This window comes from Populus euphratica, unplaced genomic scaffold (assembly GCF_000495115.2).
Source record: "Populus euphratica unplaced genomic scaffold, PopEup_1.0 scaffold271.1, whole genome shotgun sequence".
NCBI lineage: Eukaryota > Viridiplantae > Streptophyta > Magnoliopsida > Malpighiales > Salicaceae > Populus > Populus euphratica.
The window spans coordinates 713,144-736,022 of NW_011499926.1; the positions used below are offsets into that span (position 1 = coordinate 713,144).

At 36.5% G+C, this 22,879-nt stretch overlaps 3 protein-coding genes across 4 annotated transcripts; 1 reads left to right on the forward strand and 2 right to left on the reverse strand.

Annotated features, from left to right (window-relative positions):
• Nucleotides 1-1,709: 1,709 nt before the first annotated feature.
• Nucleotides 1,710-6,191, forward strand: LOC105135707 (tropomyosin-like). 2 transcript variants are annotated; one of them, XM_011040725.1, is made up of 6 exons: nt 1,710-1,967; nt 2,477-2,726; nt 2,906-3,013; nt 4,672-5,133; nt 5,232-5,333; nt 5,807-6,191. In XM_011040725.1, exons 2-6 carry the CDS (start codon nt 2,535-2,537, stop codon nt 5,975-5,977), a joined length of 1,035 nt encoding a protein of 344 aa, XP_011039027.1. In that variant the 5' UTR covers nt 1,710-1,967; nt 2,477-2,534; the 3' UTR covers nt 5,978-6,191. The 2 variants fall into 2 exon arrangements, with proteins under 2 accessions (XP_011039027.1, XP_011039026.1); XM_011040724.1 differs by lacking the exon at nt 1,710-1,967 and having other exon boundaries at nt 1,997-2,726.
• Nucleotides 6,192-6,688: 497 nt separating this feature from the next.
• Nucleotides 6,689-10,597, reverse strand: LOC105135708 (glucan endo-1,3-beta-glucosidase 12-like). Its single transcript, XM_011040726.1, has 5 exons — nt 10,174-10,597; nt 8,537-10,003; nt 8,325-8,439; nt 7,321-7,395; nt 6,689-7,239 (listed from the first exon to the last, which is right to left on the reverse strand). Exons 1-5 carry the CDS (start codon nt 10,241-10,243, stop codon nt 7,068-7,070), a joined length of 1,899 nt encoding a protein of 632 aa, XP_011039028.1. The 5' UTR covers nt 10,244-10,597; the 3' UTR covers nt 6,689-7,067.
• Nucleotides 10,598-12,844: 2,247 nt separating this feature from the next.
• HASPIN (Protein kinase superfamily protein) lies at nt 12,845-18,871 on the reverse strand. The gene is made up of 15 exons (XM_011040727.1): nt 18,759-18,871; nt 18,514-18,670; nt 18,308-18,412; nt 17,526-17,616; nt 16,764-17,359; nt 15,796-15,919; nt 15,509-15,618; nt 15,064-15,175; nt 14,766-14,858; nt 14,610-14,671; nt 14,406-14,536; nt 14,243-14,313; nt 14,114-14,166; nt 13,535-13,601; nt 12,845-13,238 (listed from the first exon to the last, which is right to left on the reverse strand). Exons 1-15 carry the CDS (start codon nt 18,775-18,777, stop codon nt 13,119-13,121), a joined length of 1,911 nt encoding a protein of 636 aa, XP_011039029.1. The 5' UTR covers nt 18,778-18,871; the 3' UTR covers nt 12,845-13,118.
• Nucleotides 18,872-22,879: the final 4,008 nt, after the last annotated feature.

The following is a 22,879-nucleotide window of genomic DNA, read 5'->3' on the forward strand; positions in this document are numbered from 1 at the left end:
AAAAAAAGAGGAAGTAGAAAGAAGGAGCCCTGTTTGTTGTGAAATTAGATATTTTAGATTTTTTATTTGAGTTTTTTATCAACAGATAATGAAGTATTAATATTTTTAATAATCCTGTTGGTGATTTTATCTATAACATTTAATTTAAAATTTTAATTTAATAATTAAAAAAATCCATCAAATATCATCGATAACTTTTCTATTAATCAATGATTTTGTCTGTAATATTTAATTTAATTAAAATTTTCCAGAAAACTGTTAAATAACACCGATGACTTTTCAATCCGTCAATAATTTTACCTGTAAATAATAATAATTAACAATACAAATAAGAATTGAGCAGTTTAAGAGCTATTAAGAAAATACCGATGGAATTTTTCGTTGGTGATTCTCTTTGTATTTGACATGATGAACAGTGTTCATAATTTATTAATGATTTTACCAATTGAATAAATCCCGTTAGTGATTTTGTTGGTATAAATGATACATCATTTTTTTTTACTTTATTTTAGTTATTTTTTCTCGTTGTAATCCCTCCGATATAGACCAGGAAAATATCTCAGCCGGTAAAATCTGTCAAAAATGAACCAACAAAAATATTATCTTGATATTTCCGTTTGTATTTGTTAATTTTTTGATATTTCCGTTTGTATTTGTTAATTTTTTGATAGTAGGTTCCTTGTCAAAGTATTATTTTGTTTAAAAATAAATTAAAATAATATTTTTTTTTATTTTTATAAATTTATTTTAATATCTACCCATCAAATCAATTTAAAAATATAAAAAAATAATTTTAAATAATGTTTTTTTAAAGCGGTATAAAAAGTTGAAAAAAAGTCATCAAGAGTATACAAAATTTCTGAAGTTTTCCATCGTTGAATTAAATCCATATATCCATCATCCAGTTTTACGATCGAATTGTTCTTTCACCGTGCCTCTTCTAACCACAACGCTGCCAAAACACTCGAGAAAAGCGAAGAATATCAAAGAATAAGTGTGTGTTTGGTGATTTAGTAAAAATATTGTTTAATTGAAAAAAAAATAATTTCAGTTTTAATTTTTTTTTTAATAAACTTGAAACCATCTCAAAACATTTAAGTTTTTTTTCCCATCAAACCCAACTTGACTATGACTTGATTTAAAATCTAAATTATGAATTAGGTGGATTATTATCAGTTCACTTGTGTTAATTAAAATGACACGTGCAAATTGATATTTCTTAAATTATACTATTTCCAATTTTTTTAAAATTAAATCAGATCTTAACCCGTTGACTTATCAGTGTTAAATTTCACCCTTATTTTTTAAAACTCGTTCCCAGTCACGAGCACCGAGTTCGAGTTGATTCACCAACCGGACCCGAAATTAATAACGATCCTTTCAGTCCACCACAACATGATTCAAGGCCCATCAATAAGACATTTGGGCGATGTCAAATCCTACGGACCCAACACACCCACGTGCCACAATCACAACGGTACAGTCAAAAAATTTGGATTTGCCGCGCTCGAAGTCAAACGAGGGAATCAAAAGTAAAATAAATGCTCTGTCACACGCTCTCTTCCTTGTCCGTGTTCCCGATATTTTTATTTTATTTTATTTTATAGATTATAAAAAAAAACAGCTTTGATCTTATTGGATTTTATTTCTCAATTTGCACTAAATGACAAATGAATAAAAACCCTATATTCATGCCCTCCGCGTGATCTTGCTCAACACCAAACCTCCACCGTTAGATCCTCCATCCACACATGGCAATACCAAAAACTAAAGCTTGCCGAAACATTTTCCATGCCATTTGTTTTGTATCCTCTCTCCCTTTCTTTTCTGCCAGTTGGTTTCCTTTCTTTTGTTTGCTTTTGCTAAGTAAATGTTCTCGTGATCAAAGATTAGTATTTTGAAATAAAGTTCTCTTTATTCAGAGAGCCTTCTGAGTTTTCACTGTCGGGCTCCTTGCTGTGTTCTTGGTGCGTGAAATTTTCCTAGAAAATTTTACTGTTTTACTCTTGTTTAAATGGTTGAATCTAGCTCAAAGTTTGAATCTTTTTGGTGATTTAAGCATGGTAGCATACCCTCCTTTGATTATTCCTTGTTTCCCTCTCTCTATATTTATTTACTAGTTGAAAGTGACCCCCCTTCCGTGTCTCTCTCTCTCTCCATTATAAGTTTGTTTGCGAGGATATGCATTATTTTGTGCCATGGAAAATAAATTAAAATAAAAGAAGTTTTATTTAATTTTTTTTTTATTTTTCTTGGACTAGATTTGGGCAGTGCATTTAAGGTGGGATCCAGTCGTTATTTATGAATTTGGACTCATGGGGTACCCTTGAAAATAAATGTTTTCACATGCAGACACCGAAGGCCACAGCCACTGCAAGCACTGCATAGAACAAATCATAAAGTCTTGATTATTTTTTTTGGTCCGTTTTAGAAAGCAAGATTTTGATCCAGTGCATGCATGTGTTATATGCAATAGATCTCCGAGGAAAGATTCAGTGTAGTTGCTGTTTGATCAAACCCATCATCAAGTACTAATGTCAGTTTTGGAGAGATCATCGTCGACATCAACTCCTGTTAGAGAGATTGATCCCTTGTTGAAGGATTTAAATGAGAAGAAGCAAAGTTTTAGGAAAAATGTTGTTTCTTTGGCTGCTGAGTTAAAGGAAGTACGTAACCGCCTTGCATATCAAGAGCAATCATTTGCTAAAGAAACAGAAACTAGACAGGTTGGTGATTTCCGGGTTTGGCTTCTTTTTGTATGGTTTTTGAGCTCTTTAGATTTTCTTTCTTTTTGATTGTGGGGTCATGAGGGTTTTATTTATTCTTGGAGTTAATTAGTCAGTGTTTGTGTGTTTCTGGGTTTTTAACAGGAGGCAGTGCTTGTTTGTGTCTTGGTTTTTTACAGGAAGCAGAAAATAAGGCAAAAATCATGGAAGAGGAGATTAGCAGATTGCAGGAGAGATTGGAAGAGAGAAAGGGCCAGCTTCAGGCTTCAGCTTCTACTGCTGATAAGGTCCCACTCAATGTCCCTCCTTTTGACTTTACCTTTTACTGGCCTTTGACTTTTTTGTGGTTCTGCTTTTTGTTTGATGATTTGAAATTCAAATATGATTGCTAATCATGTTCGAGTTATTTGTTATACGGACAAAGTTTATCTAGGGGTTGTGATTTGTGTTTTTTTCGGTGCATCTTAACACGTAACCCGCATACCAGATCTTCATCCTTTTGGATGCCTCCTGACCTTTTGGCCTTTTCTACTTGTTTTTTGGGTGGAGCCTTTAGGAGGAAAGGTCGCCAGGGTTTTCTGATTTTACATTGTTGTCCCCCATTGTTATTTATTAGCTTGAATATCTTATGATATCCTTCTCTTTTGTTGTTGCCGACTACTCGACGTCTTAGGTTTTTACTTTGCGCAATTATGGGTTGTATTGGAAAGGTGGTCTAAACAGTTCTTGCAATATCTTTAGGATGGTTTAAAGACAAAGTGCTTAGTTTTGTTAGTGTTCAAATTATCATTTAGTTTAGCTTCCACTTTCTTTGGGCTGTTCATTGATCGCTGCATAAGAAACTTTAATTGACAATGAAATTTAAAGAAAACATGAAGATTTCTTATTTAATTCTTGGAAGCATAGTTGAACAATAAATGAGATATCTCATTAGCAAATATGAAGGTGATGATCACTGTTGTATTCATTAAATTATCCCTAGATCGAGGTTATGACTTCTCTTAATCATCCCTGCCTCAATTATATTGGTGATTTATTCCAAATAAATCCCAATTGAATGTCTATGCAAAATGGTGATGACTTCATACCAATTAATATTGAGATTTGGGATCCCCTGCACATCAACACCATTACAGAGACACTTTGAGAGACGAGTGTTAAGATCTCAGTACAAACCAATCAAGCTTGAGCTAGTCTTTTCTCTTCTTTTTGGCCATCACCCTCACCACCACTGTGAGAAAAGGAGGATGAGATAGCCTTTCGTGCATATTTAAGGTGTCATCTAGAAGCATAACATTCTTTAGAACCTTCTACTCTAATTGAAGACTTATAGGAGACAGTAGAATTTTCTAGATCTGATACCATTTCTAAGCATCCATCAGCTTGTAATAAGTCAATCTTTAAGCAACCATTACTAATGTCTTCTATGTGTTTTCCTTGCATGCATTTATTTAATGGTGCTCACTAAGTGAACAACATAGTATTCCACTTTTCAGAAAACACACTCACAGGAATTGATTTGTTTCTGACTGGATGAATCATTAAGGAATTGGAGTACATTAAAAAAAAAAAACTATGTGCTTCTTGCTCAACACAGGAATTGATTTGTTTCTGACTGGATGAATCATTAAGGAATTGGAGTACATTAAAAAAAAAAAACTATGTGCTTCTTGCTCAAGGCAACCTTCTTTTAAATTCTACAACATGGTATCACGTTAGAAATGTCATGTACATAGAACTAGCATACATGTCTCCTTGATATTTGGATGAATTTTAAAGAACATTTAATGGGGAGATTTCTCATTGGAAGTTCTATAACTGTATGAGTTGCAACATAACCATCTCTTGTTATGAACACTTCCCACTTTAAATTTTACCATTTGCAAGCTTCTTGCTCATTGCAACTTCAGTTTTTCTGACTTTCAATTTTTTTAATTGGTCACAGTACCTCACGGAGTTGGATGGTCTCAGATCACAACTTGCAGCCACCCAAGCAACTGCAGATGCAAGTGCTGCCTCAGCTCAGTCAGCACAGCTTCAATGTGTAGCACTGATAAAAGAATTGGATGCAAAGAATAGCTCGTTAAAAGAGCATGAAGAGCGTGTAACCAGGCTAGGAGAGCAACTAGATAACTTGCAGAAGGATCTTCAAGCTAGGGAATCTTCCCAAAAGCAACTGAAAGATGAAGTTATGAGAATTGAGCATGATATTATGAAAGCCATTTCCCAGGCAGGAGACAGTAAATATTGTGAACTGAGGAAATTATTAGATGAAGTTTCTCCTAAAAACTTTGAGAAGATGAATAAACTTTTGGTTGTTAAGGATGAAGAAATAACCAAACTGAAAGATGAAATACGAGTTATGTCTGCTCACTGGAAGCTTAAAACCAAGGAATTAGAATCACAGGTGCATCCATCTTTAGTCCCCTGTTACCTTTTTAAGTCTAATTTCATTTAAGGTCCTTGGAATTTGTGATTTATGAGATCTAGCCTGTTTGTTGGCAGTTAGAGAAACAGCGACGAGCTGATCAGGAATTGAAGAAGAGGGTGTTGAAGTTGGAATTCTGTCTTCAGGAAGCTCGTGCTCAGACACGGAAGCTCCAGAGGGTAATGTTTTTTGTCATCTGCTCTTTTTTTCCAAACAGGATCATCGCTGCATTGACTGCGGTGAATAAGACTTCCTGCTGTGCACTGTCAGCTTTACCGTAACATTTTGCATAGCAGATGAGTCATGCTTGAAAATCGTTCAGATGCCTCTCTGCAATATCTAGCTTTTTCATCAACTAGGTGAACGGTAGACCACATCAGTCCCTTGTGTTGTGCAGCAAGCAGAATTTTGGCATGTTGAGTCATTCAGGTTCTAATCAATTGAATGGCCCACAGGATTATACTTCTGGGTGGTTGTTTTTTGTGCTTTTCAATTCTAGCATAAAAGCACAAAATTTATGTTGATGTTAGATGTGTCCCTTTTCTTCTGTTGTTTTTTGGTGGCCATGCTCTTTCAACCAGCTGAAGTTATTTTCGCTGCCAGATTGCAATTTCATGTACTATTAATTGATTGTTTCTATTCATCATAACAGATGGGAGAGCGAAGGGATAAAGCTATTAAAGAACTCCGAGAACAGTTAGCAGCAAAGAAGCAGGCTATATCTGAAGCAAATAATGATAAGCAAAATTTCTGGGAGACATCTAGCTTTAAGGTTGTAGTTTCCATGTCAATGTTGATCTTGGTTGTTTTCTCCAAGCGATGAAAAAAGAGGGTTGATTGTTGTACATGTCTTGTTATCACAAGTTTCGGGGAGCTTTAGAAGCCATTTAGATTGTAGAAATAGCCTTTCTGTTGTCGCTAGAACTATATTTCTCTAGTAATCTTGTACGTTTTAAATCTTTGTACAGCCATTTGGCTTCCATACCTGGACCCATCACTTAAAAAAAGATGAAGTCTTCTATGTTGTTGATTTTACTAGCTGGATGGCATGATAATGATCTGCATTGTGCAAACTCTGCTATCATTTTTTTCTGGCATCACTAGGGTTCTCTTGCGGTTGTAGTGGACTGGGACTTTGTTAATATGGTGGGGACAGGAGAGATTATGCTACCAACAACTTGCCGACTCTGCCCACGCTGAAGTCAAATGTTTGGTGAAACAGTACATATTTAAACTCAATGATTTGCTAATAAAATTGGCATCCAATGCGATAGGGTTTCATCGTATGGTTTTCACTAAACATATTAGCCGTTAGGAGATGCTATTACAAAACCTGCATCCATGTCCTAGCATGATTCAGATTCTGGTAGGGTTCACCTTTGTAGTTTTGTCCAGGAAACATGGACATCATTTTTTCTCTTTGGAATGGAAATTAAATGATTAGAGCATCTAAACAAATATGTTAGCGTGTTTAAATTTGATGTTTGTCAATGAAGTCACTGGGTGATTTTGACATCTATACAGATAAAGAGTCTGCTAAAATAAGCGATCCTCTTTGTTAATTATTTAACTAGATTAATCAGAATCTCCAAGCTACGTTGTGAAAATATACAGGAACAAAATTGGTATTGAACAAATACTATCCAATCTCATTACCCTTCACTACTAGCAGCCTAATATTAAACATGTAGAAATTGATTTGTACCTTCAGCAGTAAAAGTCTTTACATTCTGCGCAACCTCCGGCTGGCCAGAAAATGTTTGTCAGGATCTTGGTGTTGTAATTCATTCTTGTGGAACTTGCCTCCAGTTCTTTACTATCAAAGATGATCCAGCTGTACAGAACTTTGAAACTGCTGGAATTCGGAAGCATGAGCTTCTAATCCATTGGCAAGCATAAAGAAAATCTTTATTCTACTTGTCTAGAATGATTGTTCTGGCAACAAATGATGTTACCAAACTGGCACAACCAATAAATGGCTGCAAAGTAGCTGACTTGGATGCTGAAGAGTTGAAAACAGGAGGAGTATTGAAACCGAAACTGGAGGCAGGGTTGGTTGATGAGTTCAAAACTGATGGGGGAGCGCTGCAGAAGTCAGAGTGTTAGTTTTTGGGTTATTGAACTTGTACTGAAGAGTTACAAAGTCATGGAAGACTGAAGAATTACCCTGGCACACCGATCGCTGGTGGGGATGTTGCTGGATTTGCAGGTGATGTTGTCGCTGGATTTGCAGGTGATGTTGTGGGCGCTGGCAATGATGGAGTGGATGACGACGACGACGACAACGGATAAATGCAGGAACCAGTGCCTGTTTCAATGTTATGCAAGTCTGAGAAATAGTTTTGAATATTCAGAGCATTAATTTTGAGCACAATTCCACATGTGTGGGTCAATTAGATTCTTACTTGGATTCACATTAACAGTAGTGGCAGTCCCTCCGAAATCACAGCTAGTTGCCACAGGATTCTTCTGATAATAGCTGTTGAATGCATACGAGGCATGGTTTTGAAGAGAGTTTGGATTGTAACAATTCCCACCTTGCTGGATCTGTGAACAATCAGCACCTCCCATTCCACATGCATAATCTAACGCTGACTGAAGTGCCGTGTCCATCACTCCGGACCTTGCAACACACCAGCTCTGTCCTGGAATTGCTGGAGCATTTGTCGTAGCAGGAGGTGCCACAGGATTTGTCACTGGTGCTGTGACTGGAACATTGCCTGCTGGGGCTGGATATGTTGTCACAGGATTAGTTACAGGTTGTGCACCTGGAACTGTAATAGGTGCTGGTGTTGTGACTGGATTGGTAATTGGTGGTGGTGGATTGACAGAAGGGTTTGTAGGGGGGACATTGACAGGTGTGGTGTTGGGGAAAGGTAATGGAGTGGATACAGGATTGGTAGGTGTTACAGTGACTGGATTGGTAGCAGGGACAGTGACTATTGTTGGCGTTGGAGTATCTGGCAGGAAAGTGACGACAGGTGGAGTCGATCCAGGATTTGTTGGAAAAACTGTAGGTGGATTAATTATATCATCATGTAAAGTAGTTTTGAAGTTTCTCAAGATTTCTCTTCGAGATGAAGGAAAGACTTGCTCATGTTCCCTCTCCAGCTCGTTTTCCGCGAAATCTTCTACAGAAGATCCCTGGCACACCGATCGCTGGTGGGGATGTTGCTGGATTTGCAGGTGATGTTGTCGCTGGATTTGCAGGTGATGTTGTGGGCGCTGGCAATGATGGAGTGGATGACGACGACGACGACAACGGATAAATGCAGGAACCAGTGCCTGTTTCAATGTTATGCAAGTCTGAGAAATAGTTTTGAATATTCAGAGCATTAATTTTGAGCACAATTCCACATGTGTGGGTCAATTAGATTCTTACTTGGATTCACATTAACAGTAGCGGCAGTCCCTCCGAAATCACAGCTAGTTGCCACAGGATTCTTCTGATAATAGCTGTTGAATGCATACGAGGCATGGTTTTGAAGAGAGTTTGGATTGTAACAATTCCCACCTTGCTGGATCTGTGAACAATCAGCACCTCCCATTCCACATGCATAATCTAACGCTGACTGAAGTGCCGTGTCCATCACTCCGGACCTTGCAACACACCAGCTCTGTCCTGGAATTGCTGGAGCATTTGTCGTAGCAGGAGGTGCCACAGGATTTGTCACTGGTGCTGTGACTGGAACATTGCCTGCTGGGGCTGGATATGTTGTCACAGGATTAGTTACAGGTTGTGCTCCTGGAACTGTAATAGGTGCTGGTGTTGTGACTGGATTGGTAATTGGTGGTGGTGGATTGACAGAAGGGTTTGTAGGGGGGACATTGACAGGTGTGGTGTTGGGGAAAGGTAATGGAGTGGATACAGGATTGGTAGGTGTTACAGTGACTGGATTGGTAGCAGGGACAGTGACTATTGTTGGTGTTGGAGTATCTGGCAGGAAAGTGACGACAGGTGGAGTCGATCCAGGATTTGTTGGAAAAACTGTAGGTGGATTAATTATATCATCATGTAAAGTAGTTTTGAAGTTTCTCAAGATTTCTCTTCGAGATGAAGGAAAGACTTGCTCATGTTCCCTCTCCAGCTCGTTTTCCGCGAAATCTTCTACAGAAGATACTTCTGCATACAATCCAGCTACCTGACCTCTGATCTTAGTGTTTTCTAAAGATTTTGAAACCCTAACTCCAAATTCAGCTACTTCTTTTGCACCAGGAATAACAAGGCTCTTGATAATCATAACTATGGGAGCATCATTGGGAGAAAGTAGAGAAGTGGCAACTGCAACTTTTTGGATCATTGACTGAATAAACAAATCTTTCATGCCCAGTTCAACATCCATATCAAGACTGGTTTCTACAATGACAAAAGACGTAGTTCTCTTGATAAATCCCAAAATCCTACGGAGATCTTTTTCTCGTGTTCTATTCAAATTTTCTAAGAATGACAGAGAAAATGCTACTGAGACCTTAACTTCCCTGTCAACATGAAAGCTACTCAGGACAGAATGGATTGATTTCAAGGCGGGTAAAAGCTTTGACAAGCCATTGTTGCCACTTACAATGATGCTTCTAGTGTACACATGGGGCAGAAAGGTCACTATTTGGGCCTTAAGCCAAGAAATGGCAGATGGTTCAGACTCTGTCAAATTCTCAACCAAGCTGTCATCTAAATAAAGATCGGCAGACACATTAAAGTAGGAAAGTGTACTCAAAACCCTGTGATCTGCAGCAAAAACTCGAATATGACTTGCAGAGACCTTGTTTAGCTCAAGAAACGATACTATTCTGCCAAGTGAAGAAGCTGAAGTGATTCCCCTGGCATTGTAAGAGAAACCCACAAAAGTTCCTATAACATAGAAACAAGAAATGATCCAAGTCAACAAAGCTTCAAAGAATTTGAGCTCATCCATGATTTCAAACAAACAAATACTATACATCTTCAAATAAGTGGGGCATGCTTAACTCTTCTTAGCGCTGAATTAAGAGAAAAAACAGTAAGCAATAGCAGATAATTACCTGAAGAGCTAAGAGTGAGAAGAGACAAGAAGAATAAGAATAGCCCATTTGAAGCTACTTTGGCCATCATAATCAGAGGTAGTTTTCTGGGTTTCAGGAGAAGAACCCTATGGATTTTTAGTGAGATTCATACAATAGTAGAGCTTAAAAAACACGACGCTAATAGAATAAAGATAAGAGATATAGAAGGGGAAAAGCCAAAAGGTGTTGTGGATGAAAGGTTAGTAGAGAAGAGAGAGAGAGAAAGCAAAAGGAAGATGACTAAGTTTACATGTACTGATAAAGGAAAGAGGTTACTGTCATGAAGGATAGGGCTAGAAAATGCTGTGTTCCTCAACAGTAGAGAGAATCAAGTAGTCAGCTACTGCTTTTCTAGCTTCTTTATCTTTCCCAAAAACACAGTTGGGCGCAAAATATAAAGCACCTTCCTTCACCCTAGGACAAATTCCATGAGATATGGCCACATGCACGTTACACAGTATAAATATACGCAAAGATGGCATGCCTTTGTCCACTTGTCCCAATAGGGTTTGGAAAATACATGGCAAGACATGCTCACATATGCTGCCCTCATACACGCTTTGCAATGTTATGAATAACCACAGTAAAATGTTTCTCAATCCTCTTGAATCCATCAATATTGCGTTGACCAACAACGCTTACTTGTTTTATGTTACTGATTTCCACTAACAGTTAACAAGCCTAAACTTTCTTTACCGTCTGTTAAGATTCTATTGTGGAAGCAGAACCTCCGAGCAGACAGCTAGCTTTTTAAAGGGTTATAGAAGACAGTGTCATTAACCCACCCAGTCAACTCGGGGCCCGAGTCTTGAACTGGATCTCTATGAAGTATGAAAAAAGAATCTAGAAGCAACAAGTGGGTTGAAGAAAATGCCTAAAGTTTAGTTGAGACTAAGCCACAAGGATAATGCTCTGCTGCTGTCAGCATCCATTACACTGTCTTAACAGATCCTCGAGGATTCGAAATTGGCTGGGCAATGTACGAGGAGGATATCAAAGTCAGTTCTGGTTAGCTCACCAAGTTTCAAAAAAAAAAAAACATAATTTATTTTATCATAATTAAAAGTGATGAAAAATTCAAGGGCTAAAAAGAGGCTTTGGATGAGGCCTCAACCTTCAACCAAGATGTTAATGATTTTTATTTGTCTAAGCCGCCATTTTTCAGCAAGCATTGTTATTTTCTTGAAATAAAAGAGATGAATATAACGAAGATAGGTATAACAATTTTCTCTTTACTTCTTGTTTTAAAAATCCATAAAATTATTTTAAAATTATCTTATATTATGTTTATGTTTTTGTCTCTTCAATTATATATATATATATATATATATTTATTTATTTTTCCTGGTACTCTAACTAACCGAATGTAAAGGAACAAATAAGCATACATTTACATAATTTGCATACATCTGTATATATAATAAAATTCCCAGCAGCAAACTTGTCAAGTTAACCAAATTCATCCCTCTACAATTAATTTGATTAATGGAGTCCCTCTACATTACATGCCACCCTTAATCCATAAGGGTATCAATATTGACTTTGCCGTGGACGTTTGACACATGTACATTAATTAAACAAAAAACAGAAGGACCCAGCTGATCAAGTAAACATAGTAGAGAGACCGTGGGTGTAATTTACCTTGGTAACTAAACTATTAGTAGGGCCACTTTCCATGGGATATTCCATTGAGTAGGGACAGCCCATGTGGAGCAATGTATTGTGCTTCTCTGCTTTTCAAGTTCTTATGACTTCACAAGTACCTTGTCTGACTAGGTCACACTTCACAGCCGAAAGCGAGCACAGTCCTATTGGCGGTGATAAGGTAGATTCCATGGTTGTAAGACCTTACATGGCGGTTGGGCCCGGCCAACCTGCTCTGCTAGCTTGGGGCTGGTTATACAAGGATTTACTGAAAATTGACATTGTTTTAAAACGATGCTGAATTGATTCGGTTTAACGGTTTAATAGCTTTTTCGATAGAAAACAGAAATCCATGCATGAATCATGATTAAAAAGAAAAAGGAAGAGGGAAAAAAAGCTCTAAAAGAGGTGCTGGTACTTTCAATATCTGATACATGTGTGCCTTTTCTGATTTTGCATTGTAAAATGGAGGATAAATCTGCCTACCATTATTCTTACATTTCGAGTCATTCACTGCTATAGAATCAGAGATTTAAGGTAAAGGGTGATACTTGATGACATTCATCATGTTGTGTGTGTCCACACCTTTTGGAGCATCCCAAGCAGATTTCTGGTCAGAGGGATAGAAAGTAGTGCATCTCATCTTTGAATTTCTTTCCATTCTCTTCCCAGCTGTTACTTTTGGGCATCCAATGAACATATTCTTCCACACGATTAAAGAAGGGGAGAACAAAAGAGGTTTTAAAGTCAATAAAAGCTGATAGAGCAACGATCTTGTGTAGTGTAATTTGCTGGTCCAAAAGCAAGGAGCAGGTAGTTCATTAAAACTATAAATGGAGAGAGAGAGAGCCTTCAGTTTACCAACTAGACTGCAACATTTGATGCTATGACGCGTCACATTTACTGAAAGCAAAAGAACTAGATATGCTCTGTTAAAATAAAAGGCTCTAGAGAGATGCATATGTGAACTATAAACACTAGACAGCCTTACATGGCAACCACTCAGTGAACTTCAAATCCATGACATGAACTCTCATTTCCTTTGTTAGCGGCAATGGTACATCTGTTCTGCAGAGTTCTGCAACAACTTTGTTGGTCGTACACTGCACCGTCACAAGACGCTAGTTGTGAGTCATAACTAGCATCTATGTTCTACTTTAACAAACTGTGATTGGATATGCCTTCTTCCAAGTCCTACATGATTTTCTAACCTAGCCCCCCTAGAACATACAAGAAAGGAGTAATCGTCCTAAATAAGTATCCACTTGTAAGCAATTTATTCACACAACAAGCAAGTTGCTGAAGAAAGGATCCGAAATAATAGCTTCCTTAGCTGAATTATACTTGCTGAGACGCTTTTTGAACGAGCGCAAATCTCTCTCATTTTTTGAAGAGCGATCCTGCAATCAAATCAATAGTAAGTGGAGCAGACAAGAGATTTAATCACTATCTCTAACCGTTACAGTTGAAATGGTTGTATTCAGATTGGAATGCAACAGAATTTGTGTTTCTTCTTTCGTGGGACTTGTTAGTTTTCCATGTATGAAAATTCTTTTGCAGCCTTGTCTGCACTACACTGTTGGGAGGTGCTTTTATTAAAAATTAAGGACAACAAACAGTGAAAGGAACAAAACGTGGAGAATTTGATATATCAAGAATATAATTCATTTTCTAGTTTCTAGAAAACGACACTTACAAAAGATTTCTTCAGGAGCAGTATGTCCACCAAGTATAGCAACCACAACACATTTGTCTTGGGGAAGCTGTAGAAAATGAGACAAAACAGTCATAATATCTTTCCAATAACCAAAGATGAAGTTTTGAAATCAAGAAAAGTTTTGTTTTTTTTAAAAAAAAAAAGCTACAAGAAAAGCCCCTGAACAAGTACGAGAAAACAAAAGAAACAAGAAGTTGTCTTTCCCAGTGTTTGAAACCAGGACATCCTGATAGTGTATGGACAAACCAATATTGTGGTAAAAATGACTTGAATGCATATCTCCAAAGGGCATCAAATGATAGGTGCAACCACACATGCCACATTTATGGAAATAATCAGCGTTGCAGTTGAGTACATTTTACATGAATAGGTTGTGGTTATGTTCAGCAGAAATTAAGTACAGTAACAGCACTCAATAGGTTGTGGTTATGTTCAGCAGAAATAGCATCGATTTTAACTGTTCCAAATCTAACTCCTTCTGATATAAATGAAGTACAGTAACAGCACCAGCATGTTCCTCTTATGCGTATAAGAAAGAAAAGCTATCAGAAATATTACCTTCCTTCCCAGAAGTCTTCAGTTACTTCTTTCATCTTCCTATATGTTTCTGCCTGCACATGATGTTAGAATTCAATCAGCCAATATTATGATATAAACATTGCCTACAACTTGTATTGTGGTTCTTGCCTGTCTATCTCCTTTTGGACCCTTAAAGAGATATGGGTCCGAGGTTAGGTCCAGGAAGAGTATATCTTGACCTGTGTAAATAAAAGTCTGTTAGATTATCATGAATCAAGTATAAATCTAAGCATTTATGTGGATAACATAAGAGAAATTAAAGAACACTCACCTGTGTTAATTCTGGAAAGAGTAAAATCAATTATTGATATCAATAATCCTGAAGTTCTGAAAATCATTTTGTTCCCCTCCAGGATAAACTGCACTGTAGCTGATTCATTTCGACGCAAAAGAATGTTTCCCCTGCAACAAAACAGGTCCTAAATCAGCTCTCAAGAAAAAAACATGATATTATTTGATTGCAGGATCAACAAACCAGTGCAGGTCCCGGTGCTCAAATTCATATGCAGCTTCTGCAACAGCTAAGCCAGCAGTAACCTGCAAAAGCATGATAGACACAGTGAACATTGAAGGCGGCGGCAGCTCAGTGAAGAATTGACTTAAAATGCTAAAATAAAAGGTGCACAATTACCTGAACCAATAAACTCTGTGCTTCATCAAAGTTTAAGAGCACAAAGCTTTCAAGGTCTTTCCCGCCATGTTGTAGCACAAACACCACATAGCACTGCACAAATTAATTAGACATGGTAAGCAAACCTATAAACATTACTCTGGAAACTTGCAGCGTCAATGTCATGTGGGGATTTTGCAACTTCAGCCAATTCAATTTAAACATATTTACATATAAAACATGCATATTGTGTGTGCTAGAAGTGGATGTATCTTTGAAAGCAACAGTCAGTTATGTCTATAAAGGCCCCATGCTAAACCTGTTTCTCCGGAAACTCCTTAGGATGATCATTTTCAGAACCATGTTTTTCATCCCAGTATTCCCATGCTTTAACCAAGGCAGGGTCATAAGGACCTTGGCAAACTCTTAAGCTGCAAATAAAAGAGATCATTAGATATGACCTGCAGAAAATCTAAAAAGTAAAAAGCTTAAGACTACAGAAGATATGTAATTTCATGTGAAGACGAATTTCATTTATTCATAAGTTGAGTCAACCCTTGGCGTATCAGTCTACTAGTTTATAGACAAATGCTATAGCTCAATTCAATTTGCAAAGCAAAGCCCAACAACCATAACCCATTGAACATTTCTTCAACCAGAATGTAAGCTTACTGAACATACTAAAATGAAAGCAACCTATAATTGATTATTGTTTTGCGAGGATACCAAGTAGCAGAAAAAATGTAATAGTACTTTGAACATACTCTAGAGTTTCAATGAAGGTTGTGCAAGAATTGTCAAAATCAGCATCATGGAATCTGAGATTGTTGAGGGTTCGAGAAAGGATAACCTCCTCAAGCAATTCTTCTGATCTCTGGAGCACGGCAAATCAAACGTTTCAGTAACAATACTCCATGAAGAAAGTGTCAATATGATAACAATGAATACAACTCTGCCTATCACAATGATCGTGAAAAATTTCACAGAAAAGTTAGAACTAGATGAGAAATTTCACAGAAAAGTTAGAACTAGAGATGTTACTGTTCCATACCTTCTGCACTTCTCCATTTACCAGTAAGTCCCCATCAATAGGAACTATTTTACAGACAGTATTACCAGCTTTAAATGCTTCTCCATAAGTTCCTTCACCGACTTTGACAATATTCTCTGTTTCACTGGATAAATAAAGTTTTATTCCTTATCAGTTTTAAGGATGAAAGAGCTCAAGTTAAATAAATCAGCAAAGATAAGTTATATGACTGAAAGTCTGGCAGTCTAATATGCGTGAATTACTGACTTTAGGGATGCAGTTATTACACAACAATCAATCACATAAATGATATGAACCACGTCCAGTCAATAAGCATGCCATGACCAAGAAAATTCCCTGAACCTAAAATGCTAAATGAGACAAATCTAACAACAATATGTGACACTTCTATTCTCAAAAGTCATACTTTCATCTTTCAAAAGCCACAGCCAACAAATCTTTAAAAGTTCTTAAAGGGCAGATGCTGATTATCAATTGTATCCATAAACTAAAGCATTAGATTGAACATCAACAATACAGTATTTGTGGTTCAGTGAATGCAGAATAGCAACAATACAACTTCCTACAGAACACGCCACAAGTTATAGATTCCAGGACAAAGTTGAAGAAAGCTTCTGTTTCTTTTTTCAACAGATGAAACTAATGATAGAACGAACTAAGACACAGTTTAAATAAAATTATCAACTAATCATTCATGAATTTTTTATATAAACTTTCCATCGCAAAGTAAGAAAAAATGTTATGAAAGTCAACCTTGGATCAAAAACAGCTGCAGACATCATCCAGATAAAATAACTGCCTCTTTTGAAAAGGAAATTTGGTTGGAAAAACTTACATATATAAAAAACTGAAGGTTTGAACCAAAATGCATTGTTTTCTTATAAAAAAATTATTGTGAGTCAAAACAATATACAAATGTAAGAGTTGAAGGGGAAAAGAGCAGCAGCATAATGGGAAAAGGAACAAACCAGTATTTGGAGAATACTTCTAGCAATGTTGATGGAACTGACTGTCCACAGACTGCCAATAGCGCAGTAACTGGATCCACATAGTCATGATCTGATAAAGAAGATGTTGAAGCTAAGGACAGTTTCTTAACTGCACCCTCAATGTCTTCACAGCCCTCATGGCCCACAAACATAGAACTGCTCTTTTGTGCAAGAGAATTCCTTTCAAGGATACCTTTACTAGGTAAATATGATCTAATTCTGCTATGGACAGAATGCAGTTTCGAATTAGTTTCAAAAACAGCTTTTTCTGGAGTTATCACATCAACACTGTTGAAATCATCGCCTCTCATAGGTCCCAAGGGAGGCATGGTTGGAGTTTCTAATATCTTTGACAGTGTACTAGAAGGCTCACAACTATAATTTAACTTCTTAGCAATTAGCCATTTCTCTAATCTTGATGACATATGTGGTATAACAACTGCATCAGTTTCATTGCCAGTGGCCCATGTACTAGAGCTTTTGGGAGATGGGCTCTCCTCCAGCAACTCGAAGGCATCGACCTCTTCAAAGTATTGCTTTTCTTTCTCAAAATTGGGAGGTTGCACTGCTTTTCCCTTCAAACACCAGGAATTAAAGCACGAAAATTACAAGGAACCAGAACGGAGGGAAAAAAAGATTACTTGGGGCTAGAAACTAGAAAGAGCAAGTGCAAGTAGAAGAAACCAGCATAGTAATAACAACACATAAGAGAAGAAGCAGGAAAAAGTAAGAATGATATACTTTTGGAACAGGTGGTTTTCCCCTTTTTCTGGCCTGTTTTTGTTGAGGCTGATTGTCCACACAAGCAGCAACAGCTATGCTTATCCTCCCTCTGAGTCAAGCACAAAATAATCCCATAGGAAAAGCAGAATCAAAATAAAAAAGAAAAATAAAAAAGAAAGGAAAAGGAAAGAAAGAAAGAAAACAAAAGGGGCATCCTTAATAAGTTTGAGAAAAAAAATTATAGCTTATATGAGTGCATCTCCATTCTCAAAAGCTGAAAATGCACTGGCCATGAATTTCCCTAGAATTAGGTGATCTCACATCAAGCCATCAAATGGCTTGAATTTTTTTCTTGTTTTTATCATTTCTCGTATCCTACGAAAATCCATATAACTCTTCTTCTGTTTATCTCTTTGCTTTTGTATAATTATTATTATCACTATTAATCAACCCCTTGAAAACTGAAAAGTGCAACACACACAAATGAGAAAAATCCAAAAGTTCAAAGGTTGCACTGCAATCACCAACTAGTCAAACTGAAACAAACAGACAAAACACAAAACCTACCAGTTAGAAACCAAACAGAAACACAATTAACAAGCAAAAGATGAATTCCATTGAAACGAATTAATTAACTTGGTGAAAGTGAGATGCACCCAAAAGATGAAAGCTTTCATTACAATCACCAACTAATCAATGAAAACCCACCAACTTAAACATCAAACCGAACCACAATCAACAAGCAAAACCCACAACTTAGAATTCATTAAAAACAGGGAATTGAATTGAGCTGAATTAACCTGGTAGAAAGTGAACGATTCCAACTGACACGTTTAGTGGCACGACCACCGCCACCGCCACCAAAACTCACTCTAATATCCTTGTCCTTCAATTCCAACTGTTTCCTGCAAAACCCAGAAACAAAAACACAAAAAGCTCAAATCTTTACACGAACACAGGCAAGAAACAGTAATAAAGTTAAGAGTTTTTTATCATTTAACATTACAAGTTGGCATCTTGTGAGGTTATTTGATTTTGGGGTGTTGCTTGTCTTCTCCTCCTTTGGTAAATGGGTTGCTGTTGTTGTTGTTGAAGTGGTTGTCTTCCTCCCCCTCCTTCTTCAGCGATGATTTCTGACCATAAATCAACTCTACTCCCTCCACCTTAAACAACAACAAAAATGTCACTGCTGCAGCTGCCTCTGAATTACATAAATAGTTTATTGTCAAAAACTGGAGATTTTTCAGGTACCTGTTTTGGAACCCATCATTAGTACAAAGTCCCAACGGGCCCTGACAAAAATCAATCCTCTGGAGAGAGGGTGTTTTGAAATGCTGGAGTTGATGCCTGGGCGGGAGTTGCACAGGACGACGTGTAGTTTTCTAGATGAGAAGGTGGTAAAACGCCGTCGTTTGATTGGGGATCCTAAAAAATAGAAATTTGCTCGGAACAATTCACTTCAATAATTTTTTTAATTAATTTTAAAGCAAATTTCAGATATCCATCGGGATCCTACTTGTTTTAATTTAATTTGACCAGGGTTTAGATAAAATCAAATTAAAGTACAGTAAAAATATAATAATCAATATTCTCTTATTAATGATGTCTTCTCAGACGGTAAAATTTGCCAAGAAAACATCCCTTTTAATGATTAAAAATATATGCTTGTAATATCGTCGCATCATTCTTTTTTACATTACATAGTAAAAATGGATCCCATCTCCGACAAAACATGCAAAACCTATCTAGTTTAAATTTAATGGGAAAAGGGCAACGTACGTCTTTTCGCTTCCCCATGTCTCTCGGTCATTATAGGCCAAGGTTACAGATTTTTCACATAATGAAGTTTTTTAACTAGGCTTTTCCCCAGGTGTAAGGTGGTGCTTGTAAATATGAAATATTTTTTATTTATAAATATATTACAATAATATATATTTTTTATTTTTTAAATTTTATTTATCATATTAATATATTAAGATGGTCTAAAATTATAAAAACTTAATTTTAAATAAAAAATTTTAAAAATATTTTTTGATCATGAAAACAAACATCCTGTAAATATATTTGGTATTGTGATACATTTATTTTTCAAAATATTTTATAATTAAAAATAAATTTAAAAAATATTTTAAAAAATTTTTATTTTTGATATTGAAATATTAAATATTAAAATGATTAAAAATATTTTAAAACAAATAAAAGTAAAAAATATGGGAAAGCTGCAAACAAAATCTGTAGGAACCATCGGAATTTAAAAATACACAAGGCAAGATCATTAGCTGACACGATTCAATGCCTTTTGACTGGAATAATATTAATCACTTCAATATTTCATTTCAGGGTGACACTTTGTAGCGGTCACCAACCCTATGAATTGCAAGAATTTCGGATGATGCTTTGTTAGCCACTGATGCCTTCGGTTAGGGGCACACAAGCAAGCATCCACACCCATTGTGCATGCATTATTGATTCTTCTCTTATCTAATCCTGCCAATAATGCAAATAATTCATCATCGTTATTATTATTATAACCTAGAACTTTGTCAAATAGGGATGGGACTTGAATGAATACTAAAGTTATTGGAATTAACCTAAGGTTAGACTTCTATGTTGTTTTGGTTTTTTTAATTGAAATGATATTATTGTAATTAAAATTTTAAAAAAAAAACTTGAAGTAATCAACAAACCTAATTACTTTGAAGCTAACTTGCACGTAGTTTTTAGACTTTGATGACATGGATTTAGACTGAGAGAGCTACATGTTAACCACCCGTACCCCAGTTATCAAAGCCCTTTCTTCCCCTTACAGAAAGCGTGCAAGAAGAAGAATGTCAATCGCGTTTGCTTCCCGAAGTTGACAGATACTTTACGTAGCCCATGTATATATATTCCCTCAGGGGTGATGCTATTTCAAATCACAATTTGTTATGGTTTCCTTTTCAATATTTCACAACAAATCAAGCCCGCCAACTACCTTCCCTTCCATCTTAATTGATGAAAAGATTGAGGAACATCAAGATCATGATCTCCCTTTTCTCGCACAACAGCAACAGTAGCCCTTTTCATCGAGTGTGTTAGGGATACAGCTTGCAAGCCAATTGACCATGAAATGAAGCATGGCTTGCACAAAAAGAGTCGTCTTAATTATATTTAGACACGCGTATGAAGTTTGCAAGGAAGAGTTCCTTCCTGCTATTTATAGTTGCATTTGAACCATGCGTGCGTATGGCTCATATACGTGCTATCATAACACGTACAATCAATCAATAAACTCTCTAGGTAACCATCATTGTTAGGCATGCAGTGATTAAAGTTTAAGAAGGCTGGGAATCCAGCTTTATGTGTCGGTATAGCCTATGAGTGGATTTTGTTTTTATTGTCATTTAAATTAAACACCGGGATGGGTGCATATCGATCATGCATTACATGACTACGTAACGTCTGCGGATCGATGCTTTATTTTCTGGTTTCTTTCATTATGCTCTTAATTGGTTTATTAATCTCTGTTAATGGATATATTGATCATGTGTTCTAATATCAAGAGTGCTAGAGTTATAATCTCATGGTCTCCTTCGGATTCTTATACGCTGAAATGGAATGTGGATCATGACTTCTCTCTACTGGCAAGCCTTGTCCAACTGATATACATATATAGGAGGGGTTCTTCGCGATTGCAAATTAAGGTCCGGTGTTAGGTTTTTTCTCTGCTCTTGCTGGGATGAAAAATTCAAATGAAACTATGATTGTAGTTGTGATTAAAGCTCTGGAGTTATATTCTTTACGAGAGGACCTTTTTTTTTTTGGAGTAAAACCCATCTTAAAATCGGGCTCCACTAGTATCATCAACAGGATGAGTAATTAAGCCAGGTATTAGAACATAAAAATTTAAATGTGGATGACTTTTTTGTTGTATTTGCTGCTTGGCACTATATGTCTCGTAAACCGTTGCTTTAGAATTAAGGCTTGCTTAATCACACTGCTCAAAATATTGATGATGATGATTCACATGCAAGAGTACTTGCAATATACATTCCATTCTCAATTTTCCTTTGGTTGCTTGGGAAAGTTCAAGAATAAAGGCCGAGAGCAAAACGAAGGAGAGGACTGGGAACAAAAAAAAAATCAAGACTTGTTTTCTTGTCATCTAGGAAAGGCTCTTGTGTTTAGTAATTGAATAGCTCAACACCTCTTCCCATCACGTGGTACGGGTCATGTTTTGATGAATTTATTTTTGTTTTTAAAATTAATAATTATATTTTTATTTCTCCTGTATTTCTTTTTAGAACACTGGCTAAACATGACTTGTGCAATAAAACATATTCTTCAATCAACTTGTGTTGTAGTTGAGATTGGGTTCTTCTCCGAAACAATCCTGGCAGCATGAAATTTAGAGAGTTTGCAAGAAAGGGATGACTAAACCCGACCATTAAACCTATTTTTTAAACTATCATTAATGATTAATCAAGTCCACGGACATCGAGATCACGGAATCAAATGGCAATCATGTTTTCAACAAAGGGGTCACGGGCTGCTTAAATTAAGGTTAGGAGCACGAGGGAGATTACCACCACGCTTGCTTTATTCAAAGGAGGCAGATGATGTCCCAGACAGTGAGCTTTTTTTCTCTAATCTAGTGCTCGTATCGTTATCATGAGATCACAGCTGGATGAACGAGATCTAATATAGAGCCATTTCTGGGTTGAAGATCTATAAACATGCAATATCTCTCAGCTTTGAAATTAAAATATTTTCGAACTTTCCGACAATGTGATTAAATGCCATGTCGAACTTCCCGTCAAATTTAATTTCAATAACATCCCTTAATTACGAGTGTAAAATGTAACAGAGCCTTGTGTGTGTGTGTGTAATAAATTTACTTATAAAATAACATCCCTTAATTTTATGATAGGTGGCTATGCAGTTCCCATCCATAAAACATATAAAATAAAATAAAAACTAGAAAGGTGTACTGACCCATCACCGCAGCTCCTGAATTTTTATTTTATTCTACTATAAGTAGTGCTAATTGAAACAACATAATCTTTTAAATTTTAATAGGTTAGGTTGATAGAAACAACACAACTATTTAAAGTATGCCGTTTTTCTTTCTTTATTTTTCCTAAACTGTACCCATCTGCTAATTTTTTGTTTTATTTTGATGGTATTTAAAAAAAAAATTTAACTCCAATAGATATAGATTGTGGAGGTGGCATTATATGCCCTATGTAGCTTCATGGAAGAACTATGATCACACTGGGAAAAGAGGCTTGCATGAAGGGAATTGAGGAAAGTTTAAAAGACTGAGTTTTGCACGCGATGGTGAAGGAAAGTTTAAAAGACTGAGTTTTGCACACGATGGTGAAATTATTTTT